Source organism: Pempheris klunzingeri, chromosome 2 (genome assembly GCF_042242105.1).
Source record: "Pempheris klunzingeri isolate RE-2024b chromosome 2, fPemKlu1.hap1, whole genome shotgun sequence".
Classification (NCBI taxonomy): Eukaryota; Metazoa; Chordata; class Actinopteri; order Acropomatiformes; family Pempheridae; genus Pempheris; species Pempheris klunzingeri.
Window position 1 is genome coordinate 26,997,307 of NC_092013.1, and position 27,702 is coordinate 27,025,008.

Consider the following 27,702-nt stretch of genomic DNA (forward strand, 5'->3'; position numbering starts at 1 on the left):
GCATTGTTTATGGCTCCTTGGTGTCTGTGTCTGCCAGCTTAGACACTGTGTGTGTGTGTGTGTGTGTGTGTGTGTTGATTCATGGATTGAAGGGAGTGGCGGTGAAGGGTGTGACTCTGACACACACTGTATCATGCCGTCCAGGTGAGACGTGTTTATAAAGCAGCAGCCAGGAAGCAACACACACTTCAATACCACAGATAACAGAGCTGATAGAGAATCGCCTGCCAGGTGATATTTCACTCCAAGAAATAGTCACCGAACTTTGATCGTATTGGACTGTTTCTGCTTGCAGGTATTTTTTGTTTTTGGCTTTCCCTGTTCCAGACTTTTTCACAGGGAGAGGACAACATGAGAATACTTTTACTTCTAGCTGGTAAGATTTTATCCTTTTCATCCTTTGCCTTCTTTGTGCATTAAATTTTTCTCTCTAAAGTGTCCACTGTTTGCTTGTCCTGCAACTTTCACCTTAAACTTTCCACACCTGATGTGTCCATCCCTAAGTCATTGGGTTGGGTTGAAAGTGTGCTGGTTTTCCATTCAGTGAAATATGGTGGCAACTGAGTGTTCTGTTTCCTCTCTGAAGTGATAAGTTGGAAGTAAAGCACTTTAAACTTTTGGGCTCAGTCAGGACACATTTTAAGAGTTGTTAACCTTAAAAGGATTTCATTTGCCTGGGCTCTTTCTCCCTCACAAGAAAATACTAAATACAAAATATCGTTAACAATTAGTTTCAGTCTTAAATCATATATACTAATTAGTATACATATATATATACACTGTTGCCCGTAAAGTTGGAATAAAATGTTTTTTACCTCTTCTCATGAAATGATTGTGACAATGTGATTTATTCTTGATAAATAAAGTGTATATCTTCTCAACTTTATTGATCAAACTCTTCCAAACATATCACAGTGAAACTTAAACCACAATTAACCTTTGCAAACAGTGTATTCAGGCTTTAACAAAATTGGGGGTATTGAACAATTATTCCAACTTTATGGGCAACAGTGTATATTCTGGACACTGTGACTTTTTCTAAACCACGAGAAAGCATCCTTTTTGAGTACTGTAGATGTATCCTGCGTCCTATTAAGGTGCTACCGTCAGAATGCAGTGAGTCTTTAGGTGAAAACTTTTGCAGCACCATCTCATGGACAGACACACAGCAAAACTCTCAAACAAGGGCTAAATGAATAGCTGATAGAACTTAAGCAAAATAATGTCTCTTACCACGGGGATGGACAGAAGCTCTGTTATTGGTCTATCAGCCTACAAGGTTGGGTTTAGGCATGTTGTGTTTAAACTACGATTAAGATGAGAGATGGTTTGGTAAAGGTTTCAAGTAATTAAGGTGAGATTAAGTGTGACTGTACAGTGTCAGCTACATTTACAAAAAGAGAGAGACACTGGACGTGATGATGAACATTTCTCTCCATCTTACAGATGCAATATTTTGGATGTCATGCACATTGTATGATAGCATGAATAGAGTTCAGCTTCAGCAGGACATTAAGTGGGCTTTATAGCTTAAAGGATAACTCCAGTATTTCTAAACCTGCCGCACGTTCTCCAAAAGTTTTTCTACCTATCTGTCATTTTTAACCAAAAATTTTAGAATATGGCAGAGGTTTAAAAATACCAACATTATCTTTTAAGTAGCAAATCATAGGTATATATTTGAAACTCTGATATTGCAAATATTCTTAAAGTTAACATGGCATTGGCTCATTGGTCTCATGTGAACATTAACACCTAATTTCTGGGTACAAAGTAGCTAATTAAATGAAGTAAAAAAAAAACTTTTTAAATTGCCACCAGAGAATAAGTGTGTAATTGTCATAAATTGTAACTTTGTTTTAATCCCACATCAGAAAAAAATGCGAGCACCGTTCTGCTTGGTACTGAAACAATTGAACTTCCTTTTTCTAAACCATCATTGCAGGGCTGGTCCTTCTTTCCTTTATGTTTTAACTGTGCTTGTATGTCACAGTAAATGTCAGTATTGATTGTGAACTGGGATATTGGTCATACAGTCACAATGCATTGTAACGTTTCATTTCTTATTGTTGTCCCCTCCTCCTGACAGCCGTCGCTGCAGTATCACAGGCCCAGACTGACTGCTCTCAGGGAGCTTGTTACCCACCCAGTGATGACCTGCTCCAGGGCAGGGCTCACCAGCTCCATGCCTCCTCCACCTGTGGCCTCACAGGTTCCGAGGTGTACTGCACCCCATACCAGCAGGTAGGTGCACAGTCCTGTGTTAAAAGGTCGTGTCATCTCTGTGGATCAAGGATTTTTTTAAGACTCAAGTTTATGGCACACTGTTGCAAAATATAAGTATCAACCACTAAAATCCCACTGAGATCAAATCTCAATGTGTGGAATGTGGAAAAGGACATAGCTGATATTAATCTATACTGAGGCAGAGAAAGCAAGAGAGAGCAAAGCAAAAACAGCTGCTTCAATTCTGGCTTTATGAAAACCCATATCAGTACATAGAAACTCACTGTCTCAGCCAACTGTGTTCACCTGGGCCACGCATGGGTCTGTACGTGGGGTTTGCACCGTCAAGAGGAGAGTGGTGCAGAGGTCATGGTCCACAGACAGACATGCAGGATGGAGGCTGTGGTGGTTTTGGCTCCGCTCTCGATTTACGAAACTGTCTGATTTCAGTGCCAGAGACTCATGTTGCAACTGTACTCGACCAACGTCTGCAAATCCACTCACCAGCCCATCTGCTGGCTCAGCAAAAACCTATCACCGGATTTTAAACGCTGATTTTGAAATAAGAATTTAACTGTCCAGAGCAAAGGACAAGAGTCAAGTCTGTAATGTGGCAATTTCTCAGAAAAGGGAGAAAAGTGCTTCTAATGTGGATTCATGTTCTTTGTCTGCGTAGATTAACTGTTCTTTAATCAGCCATCATATAAAGTCCACTAAAACAGAAGCTGCACTGGAACTGTTGTGAATAATCTTAACACACTGGCTAATTTGGAACTACCCAATCTTGTTAAAGTTTAAATTTGGTATTGTGTATCTGCTGTGTTTTCAGAGTTTCCCTGGATGGAGTTTTTTAAAGATGATATTTTGTACGATATTTGACATGTGCAGTGTTTTAGCTTTGACGTAGCATAATATTAAGAGGGCTGCACTGATGCCCAGGGCTTCCCAAACTACAGTCCAAGATAGATATAGCAGAAGATAAATTACAGTGTTTCCTCATAAATGTAGTGGAGGAAATCTCCCAAGCGGAAAATTAGTAAATGAGGCAGTCAAGTAAAGTATATAATAAGTAAGTTGTAGCACATCAAAATAATAATGACTATAGTACTTGAGTAAAAGTAACCTCGCACATATGTTAGCATTAGTCTGCTAAAAAAAAAGTTGTATTCCAGCTTTCAGTTATTTTCATTATGATCTTTACAATCCTAAAAAGACAGACAGGATACCGTTTGTGCCGGTGTTATGTAACATTCACACATTTTGAGGCAGTGTGGGTGTGACTCTTTCGTATCTGCTTCAGAGAATGAATAGCTGGCTCTCTCCTGATCAGAACTTACCTTTTTTTTTCTTACCTGAGCTGCACCTCGTCCAGACAGGGAGGGGCAGTAACACGGAGCTGTATCTCAGTGCTGACACATAGAAACAAACACACACACATGCATGACTACCAGTAAAAGACCAACAGTGATGAAGAGGAAAGATGAATCAGGCCATCATAGAATACTAGTCAGATCTTGTTGGGTATGCTCAGTCTCAGTGCTGCAAGTACCAGGTTTTGTAATAAATAATAAGGTGTTGCTATATTATCTGTTAATGTGTGGATTTTCAGCAGGGAATTTGCTACACATGCAGTTAATACAGAGTATAAAACTGGAAAGTCATTCTCATGCTCATTTAACAGAGGCCTTCTATTTGTTATGTCAGGTATTTTTTTATACCAGTATTGATAGTACAAGACAATTGACAACACAGGCCCAAATTAACTTTTGCTTACTAATTTCATCATAATGTCCACTGTAGACTTTAAACCCTAACTAAGAATCAAATGCAGGTTCACTTGTTTCAACAGTCAATTGGCAACAAAACTTTACGCAAACAGTGTGTGTTTGCACGTGTGTTGGCGGTCAGACACTGCAGTGCCAAAAGCCACTAACCTTAGGAAAAAAGTCACGTTGAATCACTTGAATCACTTTTAACCTACATATAGAAAGTTAAGAAGAATCTGCTGGTCCTGTTTTATTGAGGTGGAGTAGTGGTCACTTTATCAGTGAAGATTAGATATGCGTCTCTGTTTTGCAACAGGAAAAAAAGATTTACACATTTAAAATGTAATGTATTTCATTTGAATTGAGTTAGTGAGGTCATTTTTAAGTGGTGCCCCTATGAGGCATAAATAACAGTTATCATACATTATCATTATTAGGACTCAGTGAAGCTGGTTGGGCAGCCTGGGGGGTGAGGGTGAACTGAATATCAGTTTATCTATGGGGCTTTATCTGACTTTTCTGTGACCCCCATTGGTGTGGAGAGAAGGTGATGATAATTCAAAGATAAAGTATCTTTAAAGCCTCTTAACCATTTATTTGTTCATTTACTGACACCTGCAGCATCCCGCTTCACATTCGTTTCATTTGTTCCCTGCACAGATGGTTTACATCGCTCTGTCCAGCTTTAACTCATAATCTCTGTCACACCACCTAAGACTGGGCCATCACATAAATGTTTCCATATATTTGTGATAATTATGTTGGAGATATGCCCAGGAGCTAACTATCTCAGCTGTTAACTGCTTTTTCAGCTAATATATATATATAATTTGTAATTTATTCACACTGTATCTATACGAAGTAGAACGCACGCTGCCTCAAGGTTTTTAATGCAAGTTGGATAATTAGCTATGCAATGCTGTGACCCTTGCTGAATTTTCACCATTTAACAATGCACTTGATGTGCTAAAGACAGGTGTGTCATGGTTAAAGGGGCACTCCACCAATTTAACCCAATTTAACATATGAAGACCAGTTTACTTGTGGAAACGATGTTTAATGGCTTCAGTTAAATTTTTTCTTCTTTTCAATAGAACTCATTTTTGTTATTTACATTAACAGCCAAACAACAGCAACAATATGATGACATGAAATAGAAATTTTACATATATTTATATTTTATTATTTAAGGTAAATGTTAAGTTTTACGATGATAATAAAAAGAATAAAGACAAAGGAGAAACTCTGGCACTTGTGCTGCAATTGAGTTGAATTACAGAAACAGTACAACACTTTGCAGTAGACAACATAATTGCATCCTAATGTGGATGAGTCAGATGAAACCTGTGGCTGGAGGGGGCAGGGAGGGATCCAGAGGGAACTTTTCCCTACAGGGAAAGCAGCCATGGTCTGTGTGCCAAAGTGTCCATGTCATGAGCCACGTCCAGAGTACCCAGCACAGTGGCCCAGCTATCAGTGATGTAATCACTTGTGTGTGAATTAGCCCAGAACAAACATTCATAAACATACTGGGGGTGTCATAAACAGCACGCAGCTCATCAGATGTGGAAAACCAGCTCCATCACTTTAAATGTTAAAGACATTTTTCACCCAAAAATGGAAAGTTGGGTATTAAATGTTAATTTCTTAATTCAAGGCACTGATAAGTTTCATGTGTTTGTTTGCACATGCAGACGTCAGGTGCTTTGGTTGATTTGGGGCCCAGTTAGAAATCACAGAAACATAGTTCTTTAAATTAGATATTTCTGCAGAGCTGTATTAGACATCTACACGTGTTGAGTGGAATTGTGTTGGTGGAAAAGTTTTCAAATTCTGTCAGGTGAACAATTTCTGCAAGAGAATTTGTATTTCTCACTTGATTTGTGTTCTCTGTGGTTCCAAGTCTGAGTCCCACTAGTGACACAAAATGTAATTTAAACGAAAGCATCACATTGTTCCTTCCTCATCTGTTACTGGGGGAAAGTTCCCCCACCAAGTTGTTGACCAACTCAATAAAAACATTACTGTTAGTCATTAGGCTTCCCATCTGAGCCATATTGATTTTCTGTCCCTGTGGCAGCTGCGTGACCTGCTCAGTGGCACAGCTTATCTACCTGGCATAGCATGAGGTAAAGGGACTGATCTGGGGGTTGGTCTTAGGTTCACGAGTTAGTTTCAGGACACTTAACGCTCTCGTTCCCGCAAGAAAGTGAAATGTTACTGATTTGTTTTTGTTTTTTTTGCATCTTAGAGGAGGATGAAGTGTTGTCCATGTGACTCCAGGAACCCAAACAGTCAGCTGGCCCACACTATCCAGGATGCCCTGTCCACCTCTGGACCAGATAGATGGTGGCAGTCCAGGAAAGGTGGGCAAAGAAAGAAAGAGCTCCTGAGCTGTCCTCACTCAGGATACAGATATGGCCACTGCTGAGCACAGTAACAGTTTACAGGGTCCTCTGGTGGCAGGACGCAAAACAACAGTTCAAATCTATCTGAACCAAATCAATGTGTTTTGCTGTGAATATCTGTTGAAAACAAATCATATGCAGAGTATGTGATAGAAATGCTGTTCTGCTTGTTCGTCCCATAGAGTTGAATCCAGTGACTCTCCAGTTGGACCTTGACAACCTGTTCCAACTTGACAACCTGGTGCTCAGCTTCAAGGTATGATATAGTCTCTGCTGGATCGCATTAATCTTATCATGAATGATTATATAATGATTTATGAAACTAAAAACATAGCGTATTTGTATTTGTCCTTCCTCATACATAAATCAGAAGTTTAAAAATTGAAATCTTTTCTTTATTTAAATTCTTTGCAGGGTCCTCGTCCCAGTGCCTTTGTCATAGAGAGGACACTGGATAATGGCAAGACGTGGCAGCCTGCTCTCTACTTGGCTACAGACTGTCAGAAAGCTTTTCCTGGAGTCCCCACAGCAACACCTCTGACCCTGGACCAAACGTACTGCCACACACTGGCCCCTACTGGAGCAAATCCATACCAGGATCACATAGTAAGAACAAACAATCTGTTGTCAGAAAACTGTTGTGCCTCCTAATTATAACTAATGGATTCATAGATTTTTAGTTTTGTTGTATTATGAAATTCTAATTGCAGGAGACTGTCATTAACACAATGTAAGTTTTTATTAAGCCTTTTTTGCATATTTTCTCCACATTTTTCAATGACACATATTCTGAGATGTCCTCACCACAAGAGGACCATGATTCAGAGTCCTCTTGCAACAGAAAACATATATTTTTTGCTGGTTTGAGGCATAACATCTGGTCAATTATGTTAAATTATTTATTTTTAATTATTTCTCATATAATTACCTGATAACACATACATAATGTATAGAATAGAGGAGAACCTGTCAAAGCCCTCTGAGTAGAAAGGTATCAACTAAGAGGTTTGGAAAAAAAAGATGGCAGCTTCATGCAGGAGCAATCTTTGACAGAGAAAAAAATTGTACGGTACAAATGTGTCTATCTCTCTTCTCCAGATCCACTTCAGTCCCTTGCATCAGTATGCTTACGCTCCAGGTACCACCAGCCAAAAGATTGAAAGTAAGTCTCTGCCTGTCATGAATTACTTCCTGAATCATGACTGATGCTGGATAGACCCCGTTAAAAGTTGAAGCCTGCTAATTGACAGCTGTCTCCTCCACAGATATGTCTGGGTTAACGGGGCTGAGGGTGAGGCTGACGGAGCTTGGTAATGTGCCACGTCTACCGGGAAGACCTCTCAGTAGGTTTTATGCTCTAAAAGAGATGAGGGTGATGGGCAGCTGTATGTGCCATGGACACGCCAACCGATGCCTGCCACAGGCCCACAACAACCTCCTGCCCAACCGCATACAGGTATGTATGCAGGTGTTTGGGTGTGTGGAGGAAAAAAATACAGATGTGGAGTAGTTGGTAGACACATGTTTTGCTTTATATCACTAGCTGTTTTTTCCTGGTTTTAGCTGACACACATGGTGAACCTACGGTGTCTCAAATCTCATGCATGCTTAAATTTGGCTCAAAGAAAAGATATTGGGAATTTAGCAGAGCCCTCACCACGGTTACACAAGAGTTACAATACATTTTAAAAACTCTAATTATTTAACATGCATTTAACATGCATTACATTAACATCTAACATATCTACTTGCTAACTCCCAACTTCCAACTTTGTGCATACTGACACAGGTTTTCTTTGCTGGTGCAGGCTATAAGCTGTTATTCATTGTCTCTTTGCAGGTGAACCCTCAGTGCGACTGCCAGCATAACACAGCAGGTGTGAACTGCGAGCGTTGTGCTGATCTCTACAATAATCTGCCCTGGAGACCTGCAGAGGAGGGCAACACCCACACCTGCCAGCGTAAGATTTCACCTATATCTGTCATACGTCCCCCTAAACAAGGGTGATAACATCATGGCAACCACAGACTGCAGCAAAACATTTGACGTAGCATCCGTAGCATAGAGCAGATTTCTGCAGGGAATGAACGTTAAAAGGTTTAGACACTTTGTCGGTCAGGCAAAACACATACCAGAATGCACTTCTCTATGAGCCAAAATATCTAATCACTGCAATAATGCGTCTCAAAGTTACCTCTAACACCCATTTTACAAGAAGTGGAGGTTAATGCTTTGTTACTTATAAAAACTCTGTGCACACATGAAATGAAATGTAAAGTAAATGTAGAGTAAAATATTTAAAGAGATGTCAGATAACCCAGACTGTTAATGATAGATTGCCCACATTGTTGGCGATCCAGTGTATTAGTCACAAGTACTTTTCTGTTTATTCTCTATATAAAGTGTCCCTTAGAAATAAAATCAGATGGTTTTATTAAAGTATGGATCCATACTGTATATACTGCATACTAACCCATTTCCAATGTCCTCAGGCTGTGAGTGTAACAACCATGCCCAGCGCTGTCATTTTGACCGGGCAGTGTATGAGGCCAGTGGACGTAGGAGTGGAGGTGTGTGTGAGGGTTGTATGCACCACACCACAGGGCCAAAATGTGACCAGTGTGCACCGGGCTACCAGCCAAACCCACAAAGCCGAATGGACCGTCCTGATGCCTGCATACGTAAGTGGTTCATTAGGATCAGGTTCAAAGTTTACCTTAAGATTTGCTAAATATACTGATGTGGATACAGTGTTTGCTAAATTGCCCTTGTCTGTGTCGCTGTGTTGCTGCCAGGCTGTATCTGCAGTGCTGAGGGGACAGTGAATGGGGGGAGGTGTGAAGACAGCCAAGGCTCGTGTCAGTGTAAAGTGAATGTTGAAGGTCCGCGCTGTGACCGCTGTAAGAGAGGCTACTACGGCCTGAGCGCCTCCAACCCTCTGGGCTGCTCCAGTGAGTCATCACACACTGTCACATCACACTTTGTAGCACCATAGTAGTCTTTTTTCAGGGAAAAGTATTCACTGCATGCTCTCATATGTTAAATACATAAATACCTAATCCCAGAGGTATGTAGGTCACTGATCCTTACTTATCCATGAAAGTGTACGTATGTGAGCAAACGTTCATATTGAAGTTGACCCATATGTGTTTTTGATGATAGATACTGATATCACTGCTATTAGTTAAATCAAATCTGTCAGTTCTTACAATCTCAGCAGAAATATCTTTGTATTTGATGTTTTTAATTTAAAAAATCATGGTGTTAAATGCTGAACCCTTCTGTGTTTTTGTACTGAAACCCTCTCTGTACTTCTTAATCTGTTTCTGCCACTAATAACATAGTTATGCATAATAATGCGGCTTGTGATCAAGTGTCAGTATTCCTCCTAACTGGTGTTTCCCATGCCACCCAGAGTGTTCCTGCTCTCCAGACGGGTCGCTGTCAGATGTTTGTGACTCTGTGACCGGCCAGTGTCCCTGTCGTTCCCACTTCCATGGCCTGACCTGTGACGCGTGTTCCAAAGGCTACTGGAAACCATATCTGTCAGGACGCTGCGAGCCCTGTGGCTGTGACCCCACCAGGTCATACAGTGACACTTGTGACCAGGTATGACCTCTACCCACTCACACCCCTACAGCTCAGACCAAGGCGACATCTTAAAATCACTTGTTTTGTCCTATCAACAGTCTGGAACCAAAAGATACAGCAGGAAGACATTTAGAAGTCATTTAGAAACATTTGAGAAGTTATAACCACTGAACGGTTGATTATGAAAAAGATTATTAAAAACTGTTTCAGCTCTAGAATTAATATTCATCCTCTGATGGCAAACATTTCCCACAATGTGAGTATGTTCCCAAGAACAAAATGATTAATGTTCAAAATATAATGGTTAATGGTAAAGCACATAGATATGTATGAGAAGTGGCATATAACTATAAATGCACAATATCAAGTCTGAAGTACAGGTAAATGTGCATGATTCATTCAGAAATTCTGTATTTATGTCCTTGATATTGCACATAATGTCACGTTAGTGTACATTGTTTTATAATGTCCCATGAGTTTATCCAACATAATATTACTAAACAGTAAGGTACTGGATTGTTACTTGGCCTCAGCTGTTTCTGGTAAATGTTTGCTACTGCTGCTGCTCCTCAGAGGCTGCAGATGTTGAGTTTCTGAATCATACACAGAGAATAACTAGCAGTGTTTGCATCCAGTCTGTATTGTTCTAACCAGTAATGACAATAAAACCAATCCTGACTGCCTCTTTCCAGGTGAGCGGTCAGTGTCAGTGCAGACCAAGCTTTGGAGGCAGAACGTGTTCCGAGTGCGCGGACAACACGTACGGAGACTCTCTCCTGGGCTGCCAACGTGAGTCAGCCTTCTTTCATTACTCTATTTCATGCTGAGAAGTCATTTGTTTGGATTCATGGGATACAGTCAGAGCTGGTCCTTTGGTTTGCTGAGTCAGTCATGGTAAAACATTTTTTGTGTTTGGTTCATTTGGGATTCACATTTGAATAATTAAAAGTCGTCCTTGTAAATAGGTTCACACACGTTTACACACAAGTGTAACACGTGCCAATGAAACCTCCCTGAACGCATTCATGCCAGGCTGAGTCACGACTTAATCCTTAATCCAGCCATTATGAAACATCCCAGTCAGCTGCTGTAGATCCACATGCTGACTTCATTCAGTTCTACAGTAGACTTCTTTATGGGTGACTGATCATTCTGTAAATGTAAAAGAACACAACGTCTGAAAATATTATTGCTGAGATTGTTTTTTCCAAAATCTAAATAATTGTTGTGAGGGGCAATGTAAGTGTGGCCACTGTCTAATTCTAGGAGTCTTGTTACAAAATTGTTTTGATAGAAAGTTTGGATACAGTCTTGTATGTGTGGAGTGGTATTTCAATAGTATTTTAAAATTAGCATGGACCACAAATGCCAATAACAAACATAAGTAGTATTAGTCACATGTATATTGCTCCAGTGTGTTAAATGTTAAATAAATTGGTCAGTCTACATTTAAATTTTACAACAATTCTATATTCATACTAACTGTTTATGAATCAATTCTTTAAAAATCAGTGTGAGGACACCCATGGCTTCGAGCTCTCCAATCAGTGCTTGAATTTGTTTGTCTTGTCTTCTGATCTCGTTGTCTCTTTCTCCACAGCGTGCCGGTGTGATGCTGAAGGAACCCTCCCACAAGTTTGCAATAAGCAGACAGGAGCCTGTTTGTGTCGGCCGGGTGTCACCGGGTCTCGCTGTGACTCCTGCAGTCGAGGACACTGTGACTCCTTCCCTGCCTGCGAGACATGTCCCTCCTGCTATTTTACCCTGGACGGCCAGAGAAAGAACCTCAGCTTGGCTCTGGAGAGGCTCTCCCCCAGCTACCCTTCTCGCCCTGGGGGTGATGTTGATCTTGGAAACTTCGGGCCGCGCATCCGCACCTTGGAGGCCAACCTGAAACTGATCCGGGACTCCATATCCCTTCCACCCACTATTGCCAGACAGGTTGATGATGCTCTGTTCCAACTGAACAAGCTCAGGTGAGGGATCTTCAGGGAAAAATGCAGACAGAGTTTGGATTTCAACTGTTTTTTAAATCGTTCTTATATGAAAAACACACTAATCAGCTTTTCATCATATATGTATTTTCTTTCATGTTTATCTGTAGCACAACCCGATGCCACGCACCACAATATTTACAGCTTAAGCTAATTTGCAAAGCCTGTCCCTAGATTTGAAATACATAAAGCTCAACAACAAATCACTCACTAACGCCTAATTGAACAACTCTTGTTTCTGTCTCACAGGGACCAGGTGGACAAGGTCTACAATGACCTTTCACCCTTGGAGAGAACTCCTGGTCTGGACTCGGAGCTGGACAAACTGCGGGCTCTGCTGAACAGCCTCACTGTGGAGTACAAATCCAGGAAAGATGCACTGGACAACTCCATAAGTCCCAGCAACACAGGTCAGGAATGACAAAGAACAATTACTGCTTGAACCAAAATGTAACCCTCTTATTTAACTTTAATTATGGCATTTTCATCTTTAACGTGGGTTGAGCAGAATTTCTGACTGAGCCATCTCAAAATCTCAAGTTCTCAGACAGACATTCTGATATGGTGACACCAATGTAATCATGCTGCATGTCTCTGTCCTATTCAGGAGAATTCACTGCCATCAAGGACGCCTATGATGAGTCTACAGATGCGGCTAAGAAGGTAGATGCCAGCGGAAACAAAGTGAAGGAGTCAGCTGATGTCAGAGAGGAGGCTGAGGACCTTCAAAACGAAGTACAGCCAGCCAACACCAGAGATCTGGACAAACTGAAGCAGGACATGGCTTCCCGACCTGACCTCACTCCTGCTGCCAAGCAGGTAACCAGACCTCATTTCATCAACAGAATGCTGCGACTGCTACACAAACTACAGCTTGTACTGTATGTGCTTACTTGGAAATGTCTGCTGATTTGTAGCAGTTAAAGAAACATTTTCACTTCAAAGCTAGCATGACTTCACTTTCCAATATGGGCCATCTTTAGTAAACCAATTTCTGTTTACATATTTGTAGGCATGTGCGCCACTTTTCATTTTCCTTCTCTGTAGAAAGTTTAATGTCAGTTTATCTCCTGAAAGTGGCACTAGTGTAAAGGTGTGAATGAAAAGTTCATTATAATCTGCTGTGAAGGGAAAGTGTTCATTATGTGGAGAAAATAAAGATACTCCCCTGGTTAGATACTTGTACTTAGAACAAGTGGAAATGTTGGTACTCTTAGGAATATAAGGAATAAGTGAGATAGTATTATACTGAGATAGTACTGCAGTTCATTGAGAATTGTACCCGTAATATCTGCTTTATTTGTTTTGTTAAATGGGACCATATTTCCCCTTTAAATCACCATCTATCTGTTTATCTGTGACTTCAGGTATGCGGCAGTGTTCGCTCCAAGCCCTGCACCCCTCTCCAGTGTGAGGGTGGAGAGTTGTGTCCACCTGAGGGAACCCCACCCTGTAAAAAAGAAGGGAAGTGCGTGGGTGCCCTGCCTCTGAGCAAGAGAGCTAATGCTGATGCTAAAGATGTGAAAGACCGACTGGACAAGCTGACTAATAAGATCACAGAGGCTGCAGAGAAGGTGCACACAAACTCTGATGGGTTGCTTTCACTTCTATCAGCTCCACAGGCACATCACTGCAATTATAGGTTAATTATTGTCCAATCATTAGAACATGGTACAGATTATAAACCATTATTTCAATTTACTTCAATTCCTTACAGCTCCAGCAAACACAGGAGGCAACCAATCAGGTGAGACAGTCTGCAGAGAAGCTGTCCAACAGGATGAAGCAGACGAGAGATGAGTTAGAAGAAGACTTACAGGAGACGCGTGATGTTGTGAAAGAGCTGAGAGATTTCCTGTCAGGTAAAGACTGTTTTAGTGCAGAGGCTAGATGGATGAGTGGACTGATGCATGGACGTGAGGTTCAGTTGGTTTCAGTGATAATGACTGAATGACGTCTCTCTCTGTCTGCACAGAGCCGTCCTCCAACCTGACCCACATCCAGGAGGTGAGCGACTGGATCCTGAAAGCCAAACTGCCTCTCGGCCTGTCCACTCTGAAGAGGAAGCTGGAGGAGCTGAAGAATCTGGCGGCTAGTCTACCAGACAGCACGGCCGTGTTGAACGAGGCCGAGCCGCAGCTCGACACAGCCAGGAGACTGCTGCAGGAAGCTCAGAACGCCAGGTAGGCTTTCAAACTCCAGGACCAGACCACTACCAATAGTTGATACATATGTGCCACCTGGGTTGGGAGGATCCATCTCTGGAATAAACACCAAAATCTACATTCATACGTGCATAGAAATACTCACTTATTATGTACAGTATATAAATATAAATATGTAATCATGCAAATACACACCTACACATACATACACACCCCACTGATACTTAATGCTGTTTTCTTCAACAAAACAAATTCAATGAGACATTTCACAAGAGCTTTCACTGAATTAACAGTAATATTGAATGTTGTTTTGATCAAGATGCTGTATTTTTCCTGTACCCTCACTAATTATTGCATAATTTCTAAAGTGGTTAAGATTATCTTTGATTTTAGCATCCAAACTGTTCTATCTCTGCTTTTTATGCTTTTCGTGAGGTTTGCCTCCGAATGAAGATCCCAATTTTTACGTTTCGTCCTAAATGAATCTTGATGCAACAAGGCTTCATACACCTCTTATTAAGAGTTAATTTGGTGTTGTCTTTACAGGTTTATCAAGATTTAAATAGAATAGATTAGATCTGAGGTCTTTTTGGGCGCTCCATCCTGTGGATGAGTCTGAGTGCTCTGTTTTGTCTTTGTGGTGGTGATAGACGTCCCACTTATGCAAAAGATTTTTTTCTCTGGTTGTACTTTCACAGGGACACAGCAGTGGGAGTAAAGGCTGACGTGGATGGGCTTCTATTAGGCTTTGGCTCGGTGGAGGGTTCTCTCTCTGACCTGGAGGACAAACTGCAAGAGAGCATGGATCTCATTAGCAAACTCAACAGCAGCCTGACTAAGGTAGGGCGCATGAATACGTCAAACAATAGGTGCCATTTATTCCAACAAAAGCTCCTCTCCCAGCATTACTGACTTTTAAAGTGGTTCTCTTCACGCAGGCCAATGAACAGCTGAGCCCAGCAGAGATGGCTCTGGATGAGGTATCGACACTGATAAAGCCAATGAAACCTCAATTGGATGAGCTCAAAGACCTGCTGCAGACAGGAGGCCAGCAGGCCCAGAATGCACAGGATTATGCAGACAAAGCTGATGATGAAGCAGCTGCTGCAAATAAGGTGAGAGACCTGCTGTAGCTGTTCTAGATTACATATATTGGCATTTACAAAGGCCTAGTTTAGAATCACGACTTTTGGTAGTCTTCAGTCTTTGTTTTGGTAGTCTCTAATTTTAGTCTATAAAGACTAAAATTAGCTGAAACATTTCAACGGCAAGTTATGTTTCTAATTCTAGGGAAAGGTAAGTCATGAACCCTTTTGCAGTGCATTTCAGTTGCAAATGTCTGCATTTAGGGTGAGTAACTGAGAAGGACTTGTTGAAACATGTGAGAACCCCATTAAAGTTGCTTGTTCATATTTGAACGAATGTGGTCTCAACATCTTCATAATGTGCAAATTCAAAAAATGCGTGTGTTTGTAGGACCTGCTATCTTTGGAGGAGCAGCTGGACCGTCTTAAAGACTTGGCTCCCGGTGAGTCAGGTGGAGAGGCGGGGCCAGTGGGGGATCGACTGGTGAAGCTGCAGCAGGATGCTGGCGCTCTGGCCAACACCACTGAACACATGATGAAGGCTCTGGAAGGTAATACAGTACAACCACGTCACTGCAAGTCTTTAGGGAAATGTCATGTCACTCTGAATGATGAGAGCTTCACAAAAACATCTGATCATCTGAAAGAACAAGAAATGTTTGTATTATTTATCAACAGTATCTGTTCATTTACATTTGCTGTGACATTTACTATTCATTTAAAGGCAGTTGTTTGCCCCAGAGTTACTCTACATGATGGTCTACTATTTTTTTCAGTTGGCCCTCTGCATACTATCAGAAATAAACCTCTTGTAGAGAAACACTAAATCCTTTCTTAAATTACCTCTTCTTGGTCTTCAGAGACATATTCAAATGTCCAGTCATTTATATAGGTCATTAAAACCAACAGTGTCACAGAAAAAAAACAGGAAGTGGCCTTTGTGTCATCAGTCACAGGTCTGGTCCTGTGAGGGAATATTTGCAGTGTTTCTATTGAACTCAAGGTCACTACCACTACTCTTGTCTTTTTCTAGGCAAAGCAGATTCCCTCAGGATGCTGCAAGATGAAATCACTCAGAAGTCAGCAAAGCTTGAAGGACTTGATGCCAAGCTTAAAGAAATCTTGGAAAAACTTCGAAAGAAAGCCAGGGACCACAGCACCTGCCAGGGCTGAGCGTCACCAGGCTGCTCTCCGGGCAGCTTCTGCAGCCACTTTTACTACAACGCTTCATACCAGCCTTCCACGCCGATCAAACCCTATACTGTCAGAAAAAGTCTTCCCTTTGCTAGAAGAGAACTCCTCCCTGACTCTGCTATAATTCTTCTCTATAACATTACACCTCTTCTCTGGCAGTTGTCAAAGAATTGTGGGAAATGTAGGAAATGTGGGGTTGAATGAGATAGAAGGGTAAGGGAGAAGTAAATGACTGCTCTTCATCATAAAACAATTCCTGGGATATATTAAGCATGAAAGACTAGTGATAAGTAACAATGTCAATAAAGGAGGAGTGAGAGGGTTCCTATAATAGTGGCACTGTAGGTTCTATTTACTGATCCACAATTTGCATAAACACCTTTTGAAAGCACCAATATTATCATATTATAAATGTACATATCAGTATTTGGTCAAAACATTGTGATATTGTGAGTTTATCAATATCATTTTCATCATTTTTTTAAATAGAAAAAGGCTTCTGATTTCCTGACAGCAGTGCAAGCAGCCACCACAAGGTTTCATTTGTAAGCAGCAGTGCACTCCGCTGTGGACGCTGGACCACGATTTTGGATTTTGTCAGAACTAGAGGAAGGGTGATTGTTACATTATTTATTTGTCAGTTTTGTGTCTGATGTTTTTACGGAATCCACATTATTTAAATAAAAGCCTGTTAATACCTGTCTGTCTTAAAACTTCCTGGGAGAGGCCAGCATGGGACTGCAGCGACTCATTCAACACAAGAAGGATCAGATAGACTAGTTACTGCATGTTTATTGAGAAAAGAAAAATACAAAAACATGTATGTCACTACATTTGAGGATTCAGAATTATCCATAACATCACTAGTGTTGACAGCATCTTTACATCAGCTTGTGGCACTTGAGTTTAGTTGTTAAGCAAGAGAACAGCTTGTGTACATATCACAGAAAATACAGCAAACACCAGGTTGCTGCATGTCAACAACTCCACCTCAAAATAAATCTGATGTCATAAATAAAAGGAGCATTTTTCCATCCACCATCTTTGTGCAAATGTGATATTGGAGTTATAATCCATCAATGTAATCCAGCATAAATGGAAAAAAAATGTCCAAAATCCGCCTACAAGGTCCGAACAGTACAGTTAAAGGTACACTCACAGATTTTGTTATAGTGTCAAATATGAATATGTATTAAGTATCTTAAGATACACAGATACTTAAATGCAGACAAATGACTCTGACTCAGAGTCTGAAGAATCTCCTGGGGCTTTATAAACATTTAAATGCCACTGGAGTTACAGTACAGCCATGTCAGTCTTGAAAAATACCTGAGCTTTCACACTGCATGTGTCAGTTAAATCTATTCAAAACAATACATTTTAATGGTATTTAGTATCATGTTGACATTAATATGTAATAGATAGCAATAGTTTTGAGAAAATGAATCATGTTTTTGCGTGAATTCCAGCTTGTGTCTGTTTTAATATATGTTCAGTGCATGTAGACAGTCATTCCATGTGAGTGTGTGTCTTTTACAGTCTAGATACTGTATGTTTCTGTCGATGGACAACATGTCTTCTGCAGCAGAGAACCACGACAGACGTGAGAAAGCTGAGCGGCCGCTGTATCAACACCTTCATTACCAAGATGGATGCCACCGAGTGCCGTCAGCTCGAGACAAACTGAAAAAGAGAATTTTTTGATAATTAGTCATCAATTACAGACTGGTAGTAAATTGTATAAGTGACATCTGAATTCCAGAGTAAGTAAAGATGACTGTTTACCTGCACAAGATTTATCTCAGGTCAGCCAACCGATCACATGACAGAACACACTCCAGACTGAAGCGACTGGTCCTTCCTCTGAGCCACAGCATCCACACTGCAACACATCACACAACCAGGATTCATTTCAGTAACAATGACAATAATTCAAGACAGCTAGCTTCACCACACATCAAAATACAAGTAGAGCATTTTAACAATAATATACTTTGTCAATACAGTTCTCATACAGATCTGTCAACCTCTACGACAATATTGCAACTCATATTGGAGGTATATCATCTACTGCACACTACTTCAAAATACTTTTGAAAATACTTTTATTTTTAATGCTTTTTGCATATAATATCAATCTCATAATTTCACCATGACATAGGCATATCTACATCCAGAGTGAACAGAGATCAGAAAATACGTTGAATGGTTTGAAATGAAGCTCTAATAGGATATCTTTTCAAGGTCTTAGAATGCCATTATCCCTGCATTAGATTTAACCTCCAGGGAGGCTGGAGCTTATCACAGCTCACATTGGGTGTGAGGCGAGTACCCAGAGAAAACCCCACTCAAGCGAGGGGAGAACATGTAGAGTCCAAACAGAAAGGCCCCAGCTGGCCGCTGGGTTTGAACCCAGAGGCTTGTTGCTGTGAGGGGACAGTGCTACGGCACCTCAGTAACAGACTTTTTTTATTAAATTATTGAAGAGGTCATTTGAAAAACACTTTGATTTCTGACCATTTATAGTTTTATCTATCCATATCTTAATTACTGCTCTACTGTATAAACTTTTTTTAAATTTTCCTGGTGATTCTGGCATCCTGGAATAGCGCTGCAGCTCTCACCTCTTAGATGGCCTGAAAGAAGCGTCGATTCCTGAACTGAAGCTGTTCACTTCTCTTGACTCATCAGCGGTGAGAGCGTTGCCAGGCTCACTGTGACTGGCTCTCAGTGGCGGGAAGATAGGTAGATGTTTGACGGCATGAACAGGATTCCCGTTTGGGTCGAGAGCATCAGCCTCATCGTGGTGGGGCCCCAGTGCATTTAGGTCAGTCTGGGAGGAGGACTGTACTCTGATGTGGGGCATAGAGACGGGTGCTGGGGAGGGCTCACTCTGGGATATGTGCATTTTCTTCATGTGGTTGACTACTGAGGCTGCATTGAAGGCTTGCTGTTGGAAATGTGCACACAAAGAAAGGGGGTTATACTGGTGCTGCCTATGTATGATATGACATATCTATGTTAAATTAGTGAGGACACAGCCTGTCATTAAGCCCGTCATAGTTGGCTTTATATAATACGCTGTTATTACACTCATAAATAATCCTGTGACTGTGTCAATTTAATGACAACCACTCCTGCAGCATAATCCACTTTGCAACTGTTAACATGCTCAGTATGTTCCAAATGCTCACATTTTGCTAAAATATGGCTCCATGCACTGTTTTTGTTCATAATCTTGTGTTATTAGCTCAGCTTATTTTAGTTGCCTATAACTAATTGCAATATAAAGTAGTCCATGAGCCAGCGTACCTTCCATTTGGATCTGGCAAAGTTTCTCTCCATCTGTTCAGAAACAGACTGAAATATGTCGACGCCTTTGGCTGTGTTTCCAGCAATCCTGCGATCAAGTCAGTGACATTAGTTCATTTGGAAAACAATAAAAACATTGGGCGTATGTGCAGGTGTGTACGTGCGTGAGTGTGTGTGTGTGTATGATAAAAGAGAAAGGACTCACCAGGGGTGTCTGAGTGCCTGTTCAGTGAGGAAGCGTTTTGTGGGATTTTTCTCCATCATATTCCTGATAAAGTCTTTGGCTGTTGAGACATGGCATGGACAGCTGTTAGTCCTGGTCAGAACTCAGTACTCTGCCTCAGTACTTTCATTAACCATATTTCATGCTACTGCTACTGTTAGGCTATTTGCAATGTGACCCTGACTCTCCCATAACTCAGCTTTTGATTTTAGAGAGACAGATCTTTGACCTTTGTGTGGATGATATGACCTTCTGTAGTCAGTAAGTCATCTACCACAATACCATGCTCATATTAATAATCATATTAACCTTGTCCCTCTTTCATATATTACACCATTGTATTGCTTCTTCGCACACATTGTTTTCAAAAATCTATATCCATCAGCCTTTAGCATCTCCTCTTCATTACTATGTTCACATTTCTGTCCTTTACAGAAGGAATTCAATCCTACGTTTTACCTTTAGGTTATGAGGATTTTTGACATGTGTCCTAATGCCTGCCGTTTTAATCACTCTCACAGGTAAGAACTGTTCTTGGTAATCATATCTGACCTACTCCAAGCAGGTCAAACTGCTATATCTGTCCTCATCAGATCACGTCAGTAGGTGTGCTGGGCTATATCTGGTTAAGCCCTAAAGGTTATATGAACAAATCCTGGACTATATTTAGCTAATACTAAGGCTATCCTTAGTAATTATACTATTTTTGTCACATTTCATGAAACAACCAAAGCTGCATTTCAAGTCTTTCAAGACATTCTTTCAAAGTCTTCAGCTTTTATAAGATTACTGTCAGTCCTGATGCATGCTAATGCGATCCTGAACTGTGACATGCCACTCGCTTTCAGCACTCTGTTTTAAATATTACAACGGTGTACTGCATTTTAATGGAGCTTTTATAAAAATGCACTACAAAGGAACACAACAAACAGAAAACTAGCTACTCAAACATTAACTTCAGGTGTTCAAAAGATGTTTTAAGTTTCAATTCAACATGCCTTCATGTCTCAATTCAAGTCGAGTTTTGAGACTATCTATGTGTCTTAGCAGATAAGCACACAGATTTTGCTATTAAAGCAATTTTCTGCTGTTTTCATACCTGAGTCAGAGATGTCATCCCAGAAGGGAGAGTGAAAGCAGTACTCAGCTCTCATGATCTTTGAAAACAGACGAGTCTCGTTCTCTTCAAAGAATGGTGGGTAGCCGCAGAGCCTACAACACAGAGACAACAAATTAATACATCTAATCCCTTTATATCCACCTTTTGTAAATCCCATGCATCTACATTATGGATTCATTTTAGTGACTTTAGCAGCCAGCTATGTTACAGTGTTTTATTCCTGGCTCCTCCAACTGAGTGTTCTAAATATGCTAGAACGCTGGTTTCACAGATCTGCAGTAGTAGGTACATTTTCATCTGTAAGCTTTAAGTGGGGTAAATATCCCCAGAACAAATTCTCTCAGTTCTCCAGTCTATAATATGTGTTATGTTATTGTTATAAAACACAAATGTACTCACAGGATGTAAGTGATAACTCCAATAGACCAGCAGTCCACTGCTTTGCTGTAAGGTTTCTGGGCCAAAACCTCAGGGGCTATAGAATAACACACAACAGTGAGTATCATGCAGGTAACTGAGCATAGCTGTAAACACCTCTGCTAAGTCATTATATTGGAACAATGCAAAACAAGTGTGTGTGTGTGTGTGTGTGTGTGTGTGTGTGTGTGTGTGTGTGTGTGTGTGTGTGTGTGTGCCCCTCCCCAATAACTCACCTACATATCCTGGTGTACCACAAGCTGTGGACATCACACCATGGTCCAATGTCTTGGACAGTCCGAAGTCACTGACCATGATCTTAGCATTCTCATCTGTGTTATAGTACAGCAGGTTCTCAGGCTGCTCAGAGAGAGAGAGAGAGAGAGAGAGAAAGATAGAGAGAGAGAGAGGAAAAACGTCAAGAGTAGACAAGCGCAGACAAAGAAAAAAAAAAGTGTGCATGCCCATGTATAACCATAACTGATTTTATTTCCAATGGCATCCATGACTTGTGACAAGGCACTGAGTCAGGCCATGCTGACTAACCACAGACTGTATAAAAGAAGTGGATGCAGCTTCTGAGTCTGAAAAGTGACGCCACTGTGGGAGAGCCTTAAACCTGCATTCTTTCTAATGTCCAGCAGGGGGCGACTCCACTGGCTAGAAAAAAAAGTCCAACTGTATGGAAGTCCATTAGAAACTCAGCCTACGTGTCACTTGATTTATTATCCCAGTAAACATCTTCCTAATGACCTAAAAGTCTCAATCACTAGTTTCTCTAATGTCTTTCTCAAGTTTGTGCAGTCCACAAACCAACGGGTGACGTCACAGTGGCTACATCCATTTCTTATATACTGTCTATGTGACTAATACATACCCTGGGTGGAAGCAAAATGTAAATAAGGCATACAGTACTTCAACTACCTACAACATTTAAAAAAATCTTTGTTCAAAATTTGATTGAGGTGTAGACGTGTTTCGCTCATTTTAATAACTAGCTTTGAATTTGAATCAGTGTGTGTGTGTGCGTGCGTGTGTGTGTGTGTGTGCGTGCGTGCGTGTACACGTGTCTTACCTTAAGGTCTCTGTGCACGATACTGTTCTCGTGGAGGTAGCTCACAGCTTGCAGCACCTGTTTGATCACCATGCTGGCATCCTTCTCGGTGTAAACCCCTTTGTCTAAAATGCGATCAAACAGCTCTCCACCTGACACCCTGCACACACACACAAATAAACAAATACACATTATATAAAAGAAACACACTTATCTTACATTGTTGCTATTATTGTCAGGCTTCTTTGCACTCAATACGACTTCTAAATCTTTTGCTCTACCAAGACAGCCTATGTAAAAAAAAAAAAGCATATGATAATAAGCAGTCCACTTACAGTTGCATGACCAGGTAATAGTGAGTTCGACTCTCATAGAAATCCTCCAGTCCCACCACGTTCTCATGCTTTATCCTGAAATAGTAACAAAGATGTTAAGGCAAATATAGCGTAACTAATCCAGGGTAACATTCCATTGCAGTCAGGCTAAAATAATCCTGTTTATTTTAATCCAGCTAATTTGGTTCTTTCTTTTAATGTACAAACTTATTTTAACATATGTTGTTGTGGTGTGCAGCGTGCGTGCGTATGTGTGTGTGTGTGTGTTTTACCTTCTCAGTACATCGATTTCGTTTTCCAGGTTGCTATGAGCAAGGTGTTTTTTCTTCAGACATTTCAGGGCATACAGCTTTCCTGTTTTCTTGTCTCTCACCATAAAAACCTCTGAGAAAGAGCCCCTGCACAAAAACAGTAAAGACACAGAGACAGAAATTGAAGTGCAGGAGAGAAACTGGTGCATGGAAACGCTCAAACATGCTCAACTATTAATGAGACAACTTTATTTGTTTTTTGTATTTCTTCATTATCATTATCCTTGACTGGCCCTTGCTATTTTCAATTTCAAACCTGAGAAAAAAGAGACTGAGTCCTCCACTCATTTAGATGGACCCCAGGTCTGCAACATTTCACTCCTTGTGTAGCTTTCTGCTGAACTGGGACCAGTCCCCCTGACAGTGTTCACTTTTGTCTCCTATTTGTTGACTGTTGTGGTGTTTTTAGTTCATTTGTCTCCATATGTCGTACTAAGTGCTAATTAACCTGTGTTTTATCCTAATTTGATCGAAGTAATCATCCATTATGGTGGTGATTGCTCCTGTTATGTGTCCATATGTGGTGCTACAGTAATTCGTCATTGCTGTGGTGTTGCTGTACTTCACATACCAAACAGATATGACTGGTGATTCTGCAGCCTACAGGCCAGGCCTAATGAGTGCAGAGTGCAAAAATAGCCTTAAATTATAGAATCTTCACTGCATGCTTTTTTCTATGCAAAAATATGGTGTGAATGGTGTGCCAACTTGATAAGTATGTTGACAATACTGAATAGGCTTTGACTGCTCTCCAGGTTGATGTGGCTTTGTGCGCTGTAGTAATTCATTGTAATGAGCTACTTTAGCTCCAGCCTGTGTTTCATTGCTCACTTCTACACTCCAATCAATTTATCTTTGCAAAGGTCATATTCTGCCTGTGACAGAATATGACCAGGCAGAGAAACAAGTCAAAAAACAGGCACAGCTCAGAAATCCAGAGGCTCATACAAACGGGGTACAAAGCAGGGTAAGCACTAACAATGTCAATGTTAAGAACTGGACAAACTTCTTGGCATAAATACAGAGGGCTAATGAGCTGATGAGCAACAGATGGGTGGCAGGGTGAACAGACTGGCAGCTGATTGGCAGACAGATGAAACAGTTAGCAGCAGTGGGTGTGAATGGTAAACTGGAGGGAAAAAGCTGGCAGGTGCTGACTGGAAGAGGGTTGGCTTTAGGAACAGGAAGCCTCCATGACAACATTCAGTGGCTTGGTTTTTGTGATCAGACGTCACTTTACCTTGTTTGTTAATCTGCTCACAACTGTCATTTAGAATTATCATCAATGCTTTAAGTATTTTGTGAATGACAAAATCTGTGCATGTAAATGTACTTCAACGACCTCACTGAGTGTGATAACTGAGTGTGCTGTCAATCAGGTGGAACAGTATAGTTCTGATGTCACTTCCTACCAACCCAGCAGCAGTTAAAAATCAGTGCAAACAAGGTGCCTTGATATCACCGTCACATAGCCCAGACAGGCCAAGACAATCATGGCACAAAGCAGGTGGCAGACAGGCTATAAGCCTACATTTTGGCAACTGAGTCGAGCATCTGTACTGATGATACTGCAGCTCTGACCTAAAATGCCTCAAACCCAATAAGAGGGGCTCAAATACACACGTTATAAATGTACTGGTAGACCCTACACCTGCAGATGCAGTTATACTTTGTCATGCACTGTGTTTCTCTATGCGTCTAATTCAGGTTAGACACATATGCTGATACTTGTAATTTCTTGAAAGTTACTGTACATCTCTTTTTTCAGAGCAGGTAATTAGCCCTGTCCAGTCCAAAAGTCTCACTTAAGCACAATAAAATTATTTTTATAATAATAATTATCAACTTCCATAACCTAGGAACATCACTGTAGCCCGTCGTGTGCTATAACATAAATTAGCCTTTAATTTCTTCTTTACTGGACAATTTGACTGCCCTGTGATTAAGCTGATTCACATGTTTTCTACCTTGAGCAATTTGAACATATTATTGGAGGGAAAAAAACTCATCATTTGAAATGAAAACCACTGGCATATTAAAAGCGTATCTATTACCTTAATTAAAAAACATTTTAAGTCCATCTCTAATGGATCTGCAAAGATGTGCTGACGTTTCTTCTATACCTCACTCTTGCATAAACACACACTTGCACCTGCTTACACCACCTCCCTTCATATACATTCAGCACACTCATGCACCAGTATAGTCAGTCAGACTCTTAATCCTATAATGAAGTGGTGCTAGGATGTTCCAGTACTACTGTTCTGACGTCAGTGTTCAGTTACCTCAGACACACACACACACACACACACACAAGCCTAGTTCATTCATAGTCGAGGATGGAGCACTTTAAGCAGCTTTGAGGCTGCAGGACAGCTCTGAAGGAACATCTACAGTTAGCCTAACTGTTATTAGCCATTTGTTATAGGTCATTGTACTGGCACGCACTATCAAGCCAACATACCCTCTCTCTAAAATCTGGAAATGCTTATAACTATTAATGTGCAGGACAGAAGAGAATTGCAGTTTGCTTCTTGATTACTAATCAAATTTATTTTAAGGATCATACCAGTGCTTTTCCAAGTTGTAGGGCACTTACTACAAATCACATACAGACCTGATGATGGAGCCCATATTTTAGCTTGCACCAACTCTTCTTTGATTACATATTTTGTGGTTGAAAATCACACAGTTTTGTTCATTTTACATCATATTTAATTTAGTTGATGCAAAGCTGCTGGTGTAAGATATAATCATCAATGAATTTGTTAAGTTTGGCTTATTTTGCTCTTTAGTATTGGACTTCTACAACCTAGTCTAGCTGTTTGGAGCCAGGTCAAGTCAGGTGGTGTATCTTAAAATGTAAACATCTTTGCAATTTTGCAGGATCTCTAAACAAAATGAATATATTAATATCACGCCTGATCAATTTTGTCAAAGTTGTGACCATGATCATTATATGATTAACATTGTAAGGTCCTCCACTAGCTGGGAGCAGATTACTCAGACAGCGAAAGAGGCTCCATTGATAAAACAAGGTCTCAGGGAGGTGGTGAGGGGGATTATCCTGAGCCTGGTAACTGAGAGATAGTCAGCAGTCCTCACTTCCATCCATTTAGTCCAGTGTCCAATGTTACTGTTAAACAGTAGCTGTAATATTGGAAATATTGGCTGCATCACACGTCCCATATTTGATAATGATTTGTACTCACTATACAAATTTGGAGTGAAGCATATTCCTTGGGGGGAATAACCACCTTCAGGAAGACATCATAGATGTCTTAAAGTGTCTTACTAAGTAAGTAAAACAGAGACTTGACTTGAGATTAGTCCTTCTCTTCACTGATAACATACAGAGCAGCCCCCATTTCTTTACCTTGACAGTCTCTATTTACAAAAGCTGTACTTACGATCCCATTTTCCCTTTGAAGTCAAACACATCCTTAATGTTACTGATGCTTTTCTTCCAGCTACAGATGATTTCTTTCCGCCCCATCTTGGCTCTGACGTTGCCGTAGACTCCTGAGGCACAAAATAACATAAATGATTTACATTTCTTATTGTTTAGAAAACACTGAGACATCATCATGCATCAAGGAATGATTGGAAAGCCACCGGTGTTAAACCTGGCAAATTTTAATATGATCAGTATCAGTTTGCTTGTCCAAGCTTTTCTGCATTCTGTTATTATCACTGTAATTCTATATTGAACTGAGTTTGTTGGTTATATGTAATGACAATGACCAGCATATATACACACAATTATAGATAACGAGGCTAACACGGTCACAAACCAGTCAGTGGAGGAGTCTCAAGTCCCTCCCTGACCCTAACCATTCCCTGTTCCACGACCCTTTAAGATCTCACCCCACGGTGTTCTGGTTATATAAACAGTTGCATGTCCATGACTGAGGTCAGTCCTGTCTGGGTAAAGCCCAAATGTACCTATCACTTACACAAGATTAAAAAAGGCTGAGGATTAGAGAGGTAAATAGCAGTGGTTAGTTAATCTTCCCAGCCATCCCTCCTGCGCTCCCTCGTTCTCACCCCTTCCTTATGTCTGTGGTGGGAGCTGATTCCCTGACAGGCCAACAAGTGGGTCATTTTATAATCTTGGCCTTGAAAGGCCGATGAACTCTGCCCACCCAAAAGCACATGCTGAAACTGCATCAGTGTTAGGTAGTGCATCCTAAAACTGATTTGCCAAATTAAGAAATTCATTTAAATTACTATCTCAGAAAATGTTGCAATTTTCGAGATTACAGTCTGATTACGTAAAAAAAAAAAAAAGAGAAAACAGGATATTTCACACTTTGTATCTTGGCTGAATTCTTCGTAATCTATATGCAAAATGAAATTATTAGTTCGTTTGAATTATGTCAGAAAACAAACTGTAAAGCAGACTTGTATCCATGCTCTTCTCCCACTGGGGAATCATCTGTTTCTAAAGCCCTAAAAGTCCCGTGCTGCCCCATCAGCCAGCTGTAGCCTGCAACTATA

At 40.7% G+C, this 27,702-nt stretch overlaps 2 protein-coding genes across 2 annotated transcripts; one reads left to right on the forward strand and one right to left on the reverse strand.

Annotated features, from left to right (window-relative positions):
• Nucleotides 1-227: 227 nt before the first annotated feature.
• Nucleotides 228-18,082, forward strand: lamb3 (laminin subunit beta 3). The gene is made up of 22 exons (XM_070839635.1): nt 228-376; nt 2,090-2,244; nt 6,244-6,358; nt 6,583-6,656; nt 6,815-7,006; nt 7,499-7,562; nt 7,666-7,856; nt 8,241-8,361; nt 8,894-9,082; nt 9,197-9,352; nt 9,817-10,010; nt 10,685-10,781; nt 11,593-11,968; nt 12,236-12,396; nt 12,594-12,805; nt 13,354-13,560; nt 13,704-13,848; nt 13,962-14,169; nt 14,850-14,991; nt 15,090-15,266; nt 15,628-15,787; nt 16,270-18,082. Exons 1-22 carry the CDS (start codon nt 352-354, stop codon nt 16,407-16,409), a joined length of 3,501 nt encoding a protein of 1,166 aa, XP_070695736.1. The 5' UTR covers nt 228-351; the 3' UTR covers nt 16,410-18,082.
• A 146-nt stretch (nt 18,083-18,228) lies between these two features.
• Nucleotides 18,229-26,716, reverse strand: LOC139209785 (calcium/calmodulin-dependent protein kinase type 1D-like). Its single transcript, XM_070839648.1, has 11 exons — nt 26,613-26,716; nt 23,164-23,289; nt 22,892-22,966; nt 22,578-22,716; nt 21,739-21,862; nt 21,485-21,560; nt 21,065-21,177; nt 19,948-20,026; nt 19,743-19,830; nt 19,055-19,380; nt 18,229-18,312 (listed from the first exon to the last, which is right to left on the reverse strand). The coding sequence occupies exons 1-11, from the start codon at nt 26,696-26,698 to the stop codon at nt 18,249-18,251; spliced, it is 1,296 nt and encodes a 431-aa protein (XP_070695749.1). The 5' UTR covers nt 26,699-26,716; the 3' UTR covers nt 18,229-18,248.
• Nucleotides 26,717-27,702: the final 986 nt, after the last annotated feature.

Excerpts from the sequence above, each read along its gene's own strand:
- lamb3 (XM_070839635.1), top strand. The coding sequence starts at position 352 with ATGAGAATACTTTTACTTCTAGCTG. Across the intron at positions 9,083-9,196 it reads CCGTCCTGATGCCTGCATAC|GCTGTATCTGCAGTGCTGAG; the intron begins GTAAGTGGTTCA and ends TGTTGCTGCCAG. Across the intron at positions 14,992-15,089 it reads TCAACAGCAGCCTGACTAAG|GCCAATGAACAGCTGAGCCC; the intron begins GTAGGGCGCATG and ends CTCTTCACGCAG.
- LOC139209785 (XM_070839648.1), bottom strand. The coding sequence starts at position 26,698 with ATGGGGCGGAAAGAAATCATCTGTAGCTGGAAGAAAAGCATCAGTAAC. Across the intron at positions 20,027-21,064 it reads GGATGACATCTCTGACTCAG|CCAAAGACTTTATCAGGAAT; the intron begins GTATGAAAACAG and ends ATGTCTCAACAG. Across the intron at positions 19,381-19,742 it reads TTGCCAGATCCAAATGGAAG|CAAGCCTTCAATGCAGCCTC; the intron begins GTACGCTGGCTC and ends CATTTCCAACAG.